The following is a 6,529-nucleotide window of genomic DNA, read 5'->3' on the forward strand; positions in this document are numbered from 1 at the left end:
TCCTAGGCGGTCAAAAATCGGATTAATCGGACAATATTAGTCGGTCAAAATCGGTCCTAGGCGGTCGTAGGCGGTCAAAATTGGTCAAAAACGGTCAAAATCGAACCATACTATCTGAAACTTGAAGTATTTATGTGAATTTTGAAGTATTATTTTTATATTATTGGGTATATATATATATAATTTTGAAAAAATACATACAAAAATCCAATTCCGATTAATCCCGATTAATCCCTAGGCTGTACCTCACCGCCCGACTAGCGCCTAACGCCTTCTACAACATTGGTTACGCATGATGTCATAATGTACACAATACTTGCTCACATTAGTTGACACGCAATATAATTAATGTACATAATACTCGCTCACACGAGTTGACACGTAAAATAACTTTGTTTATCCACTTTAAATGCATATGTCGTACTCACTTACAACCATTCAACGCGGAATTATTCAAATTTAGTTTGAAAAATCAATACGTTTATATTTCTTGCGACGATTCAAGAATGATTCCATGTTTTAAGGACAAGGTTTATGATGGTATCAGAGATTGTTTCAATACAAAGAGATAAAGTAGATAGATATGATAAATATATTTTTACAACCATAAATATAAATATAAAAATATAATGCGACATGAACAAATAACAACTTTATTTTTCAGGGCCGGCCCTGAGAATTCGTATACCCTATTCGAGTTCGAAAAAAATGTGCCCTTAGGCCTTAATAAAATTGGGTATTGGGCTCACTAAAGGTCTAAACCTAATGCCAAATGGGTTAATAACTAATATAAACCATAAGAATAGTTTTGTAAAAAGGTCTATCTTGTTGTTTGTATGAGTGTACCCTATTAAAAAAATATTTTACATATACATATCGGTTTTTTTTCATAAAAAAAATGTGCCCCTCGAAATATCGGGCCCTGGCCGGTGGTCCTCCCCGCCCACCCCCGGGGCCGGCCATGTTATTTTTGAACCGCGAAGATATATATTATTAAATGAACAAGTCAAGTAGCAAGAAGCTAGAAACAAGGTTGGAGAACTCGTCAGTCGCTAGTCGGCCGATGAGGTGGAGACTAGCGAGTACTCGGGATTAATCGGATCGGGTTTTTATATGCAATTTTCAGTTTTATGTATACATATACATATTTTTATAGGTAAATATTTTAATTAGCTAGATTTTAACTCTTACTCAGCTCATTTTATAAGTATACAAGATTAATTGTTGAAATTCACATGGTTTGGTTGGAAACTGACCGGAATTTAGAGGTTTTGGTTGGAATATACAGGTTTTTTGCCGGAATCACCGATATTTGGCTGCCCGACTAGGCTCGAATAGCGATTAATGGACTGATTAACGAAAAATTACTCAGTTATCGGCCGACTAGCGATTAATCGCCGACTAGTCATGATTTTTACAACACTGGCTAGAAGAGTAGAAACAAACATTAACAGGAAAACGAAACCGCTAAGTTGATACATCAACAATATCAAAAGACCAATTCTACTCGACCGATTCTTCACCCACTGAAATGACTTCGTCTTGATCTGGACTAATTTTACTCGATCAATAACAACTATTGTATAAATAACTAAATATACCTAGCTAAAAATATTTATTTAATTAATTCATAAATCGACGCTTCTAAAATGTGAGTCTATCTACAAAATGACTATTCTACCCTTTGATGAGTCGCCGCATCGGCTCTTCGTTAATGGTGTCCAGAACAGGCTTTTTTGATCTGGACACCATTAACCGGTGAGCAAACTCCGGCGCATCCACCACCAACCGCGGCTGCTCAACCTCATTCCGCGTCACCACCATCTCCTCACCACCCAATGCCGACTCGGGCGATATCCTCCCGGAAATCCGCTTCGGCGCACTATTAGCCGACAACCAAAAAACCGCCATATCACCCGGCGTAACCATTGAATTCACTCGTCTCATCGGAAACATAATGTAAACACTTCCCGGCTCCAAATCTTCATCCGCGGAGAGGGGAGAAAACCGCCTGTTGATGTTTAACGACCTCGAGTTCACAACGAAGAAGTTCGGGCACTCTAGCATGATCTCGGCCGCCTTAACGGAGTCTTGAAACTGCCGAATTTCGCCGGTTGGGAGAATAACTCTTGCTGCTTTGTTTGATCTCATTTTAGGAGTGATCCCAATATTGCTACAAGCTGAAACATAGTTTCCCATTTGGTTTGTTTGTTTGTTGTAGAGAGAGATAGTTAGGGGTATGTTTATGGGGTGAGTGTGAACTTATATAGATATATATAATGAATGAAAAGGAAGCTACATAAATGCGCGTAAAAGGAACGAGTGAAGATTTGTTAGTTGTCAGGGATGGTGTGCGTGTTATTTTTATAATTTTATATATCAAAGTTTGCTAAAAGAAAATAAAATTATTTTTTTTATCAAAATCAAACTCGTTACGTCTAAGTTCAAAGGTCCAAATGGAACCGTGTTAACTGTTTAGCCCAAATTGGAAATATTTTTTTTAAATATTATAATTTAAGATATTAAGGGAAGCCGGGACACTATGTGAGTTGGCTTGTCTGGGTTTGAACTAGCGCCAAAACACTGGCGCCACCCTTGCGGGTTAGGCAGACGGGTTCTGGAAGAGCTAGCACCACGACCTGCGTGAGATTACTGTTTTTGATGTACGTTTTGACCGTTACTCCCTAAAAAATGTCCGTTTAATATTTAAAAAAAATAAAATTCAAATAATCAATTATCTTTCTCTATTTAACCAACTCATTCCAGTATTCAATCTACCTATTCCGTGTGAGATTACTGTTTTAAGTATTATGTTTTATTTTAATGTATGGTTTTAAGTTTTAGGTTTTATTTTTATGTAATGTTATAAGGTTAGTTTTATTATAAAGAAATTTAATTTTTCTATAATATTTGACATTATTTAATTTAAACAAATAAAAATTCTAGTTTATGGCATTAGTAGGCGGCGCTAGTACTTACTAGCTAATTGATACTTTACACTAAATCAGACGTAACAGGTGATGATTGATCGTGACTAAAGTAATTACCCTTAAGTGCCAATTCTCCCTAAATTAACAGTCGTGGCCGTCTTCTCATACATCGAAAGTATTAGAAAGAGGTGTGACATAAGAATATTATCAGACGTTCTAGAATATGTAATACAAACTCTCACATGTCTTGTTCTTAGTAGTTGTCGTCTAGTTGATCTATATTTCTTTTATGATTGACTTGATTGTTTTTTATATTTTAGATTGCATAAATATAATCAAGAAATATCAGTAGCGGTGTTCAAAAAATCTGGATCTGAAACCGAACCTGAAATATCCAAAAATCCGTATTCGAAATATCCGAAATTTCGGATATCCGAAATCCGGATAATTAAATAAAGCCGACCCGACCCTACTCTACCCTACAACACAACACCAATTTTGGATACAATCAACCCGGTCGAAACACCACTTTATCGGGTCAATGATCACCGTTTGGGTACTCTTTCAAATCGACCAGAATAAATGAGTTTATATCTAGTATCCATGTTGGACTTAACCCCATATATATATATATATATATATATATATATATATATATATATATATATATATATATATATATATATATATATATATATATAGGGTTATGGTAAAAAGTGTCTAAAATGTAAGAAGGGTAAGAAGTGTTTTAAACCATTGGATATTTGATCTAATGGTTGAGATCAATAGGGTATAAAAATGTAAATTGTGTTTTAATTAGAGGGACCTTATGTAAAATTGAAGGGCAAGAGTGTCTTTTTCAATGTTTGAAATATGGTAACCATATCATACACGACCAAAACCTCCTACATTCACTCCTTTTCCCTTAAATATAGGAATTAATGATTCACCTTAATTGTAGGAGGTCTTTGGTTACATATTCGTCATACATTATCATAAAGAGAACTGTAATCAGATTCATGGCGTGGTGTTTTAAAACAACTGGATAAAATTGACTATGATTCAAGTCATGGTGTTTTATCTGGGGACATTGTTCATGGCGTGGTGTTTTAAACATCTATGATTCAAGTCATGGTGTTTTATCTGGAGACATTGTTCATGGCGTGGTGTTTTAAACATCTATGATTCAAGTCATGATGTTTTATCTGGAGACATTGTTCATGGCGTGGTGTTTTATCAAAACAAAACATTCCCAGATTTTAAAACACCATGACTATGATTCAATTCATGGTGTTTTATCTGGAGACATTGTTCATGGCGTGGTGTTTTAAACATCTATGATTCAAGTCATAGATAAAACACCACGCCATGAACAATGTCTCCAGATAAAACACCATGACTTGAATCATAGTCAATGTCTCCAGTTTTTTAAAACACCACGCCATGAACAATGTATGATTCAAGTCATAGATAAAACACCACGCCATGAACAATGTCTCCAGATAAAACACCATGACTTGAATCATAGTCAATGTCTCCAGTTTTTTAAAACACCACGCCATGAACAATGTATGATTAAAAGATGTTGCGATTAAAAGATGATGAAGAATATAAAACAATCAGATGTATAATGTTTCCTAAAATTTCTCCTAATTCAAATTTCGATTCAAACCTTAAAAAACTCATCGGCAGTTTTTTTTTGGCAGTTATTCTTGGAAATCAATTAAATGATAAAAATGTCAAATTACTAATATACCCTTTTGAATTAATTAGGATAAAGGACACTTGTCATTCCCAAATTATTTCTCACACTTCTCACAAAAGTCCCACTTTATACAGGATCCTCTACCTATATATATATATATATATATATATATATATATATATTGGAGAGTTCAAATGAGAAGAATCACACATTAAGAATAAAAAGAATAAAAGGGTACAAAGATAATTTAAACCAATCATTTAATTAGTCTACCCTTTATTTTTGCTATTTAAATTAATAAACATTAATCATTTAATGAGTATATCCTATAAATTAGTTGTGCACCTTACACAATAAAAACATTCATGCACATGATCCTACATATTCAACGTTTTCTACACCATAATAACAGTGTTTCCTACACCAAGAAAACAATGTTTTGGTGTAGGGTACAAAATGTGTAGGTTCCCAACACTTTTAAATAGTTTTACGACAAATAATAATATATGTGTAGGACACAACACTTTAAATAATTTAGTCGCTCCTTATAAAATTGGTGTAGGACCCAACACATTAATAATAGTGAAGGAGAAAATTATGGTGGCATTAATGAGATTGGAGTAACCCTTTATAATATTTAATAGTGTTATACATCAAATTGTCTATTTTACCCTTATTAATTAAAACATTAATTGAAAGTGGACAACAATAATATCTTGATTCACAACCATTGATCAAAAAAATATAGGGCCTAGATTAATTTAGTTTTTCTTCTTTCAAGAATATTCTTCTCAAATGAACCTTCCCCTATATATATATATATATATATATATATATATATATATATATATATATATATATATATATATATTTACCTAACCCATAGATTTTTAAGGTAATATCAATTTGAAATTAACCATTAACAAAAAAGTTACAAGATGAACATTAAATAAGTAAACATGAAACCTTGATATTAGTTTTAACATCTTGTAATAAACGAAAGAGTTTTTTACATATTTCTCCTTAAGCTGGTTTATTACATATTTCTTTAAAAAAAAAAACAATTACATATTTCTCCTCCCTAACCCATAGATATTACATATTTCCTATTTTCATTAAAACTACTCTTATTAAATGACTATTTTACCCTTAATGAAGAATATTTACATATTTCCCCTTTCTTTTATCACTTCCTCATAAAATATGATGTATGTTAGTCCCTTCTCCCTCACAAACCTTTCACCCAGCGGATTTGATTATTCGAGTTGAATGGTTATGTGTGTGTGTGTGTGTATATATATATATATTGAAACTAGATATTGAAATAATCAGTTTGAATAAACAAATAAATTCAGCTTCTAGTTGTCTATCATCAAACAACCAATTTTTGATCACGAGTTTCGTATCAGTTGCAACGGAACTTGTTATCTGAGAGTAACCTAAAGTTAACTAATGACCTGTTCTTTTAATGTAATACAAGAGACTATCTCATTTCTCAATGTTCTTTTGGTCATTTTATTTTCTTAATTCCTTAAAATAGTCAGAACGTGCTCGACTTTTGATAATATTATTATTACAAATTCACACAGCAGAAGCACATCAAATACTATTTGGAAGTCTAGTATTGTTCATGATTACGATTGAAACTAATCAATGTAGTTTAATCTTATAATATTTACCTTCCTTAACAATTGTACCATATTTGAGAGTTCTTATCCAAAGATTAATAAGAAACGTAACTTAATCTTACTATTTATCTATAAGAGGATTATGGGACCCGCCATGGCGTTAACAGATATCACCAAGCATCCATTGGATCTGATATCATGCAGTTAAGTTTTGATAGCAGTTTTAGGCTTACCCTACAGGAACATGAACTAAAGAACCCTGAATT

At 32.9% G+C, this 6,529-nt stretch overlaps 1 protein-coding gene across 1 annotated transcript; it reads right to left on the bottom strand.

Moving 5' to 3' along the window:
* Positions 1–1,427: 1,427 nt before the first annotated feature.
* Positions 1,428–2,257, bottom strand: LOC110871991. Its single transcript, XM_022120757.2, has one exon. It carries the CDS (start codon positions 2,197–2,199, stop codon positions 1,678–1,680), a length of 522 nt encoding a protein of 173 aa, XP_021976449.1. The 5' UTR covers positions 2,200–2,257; the 3' UTR covers positions 1,428–1,677.
* Positions 2,258–6,529: the final 4,272 nt, after the last annotated feature.

The sequence above is a fragment of the Helianthus annuus genome, chromosome 8 (genome assembly GCF_002127325.2).
Source record: "Helianthus annuus cultivar XRQ/B chromosome 8, HanXRQr2.0-SUNRISE, whole genome shotgun sequence".
Lineage (NCBI taxonomy): Eukaryota > Viridiplantae > Streptophyta > Magnoliopsida > Asterales > Asteraceae > Helianthus > Helianthus annuus.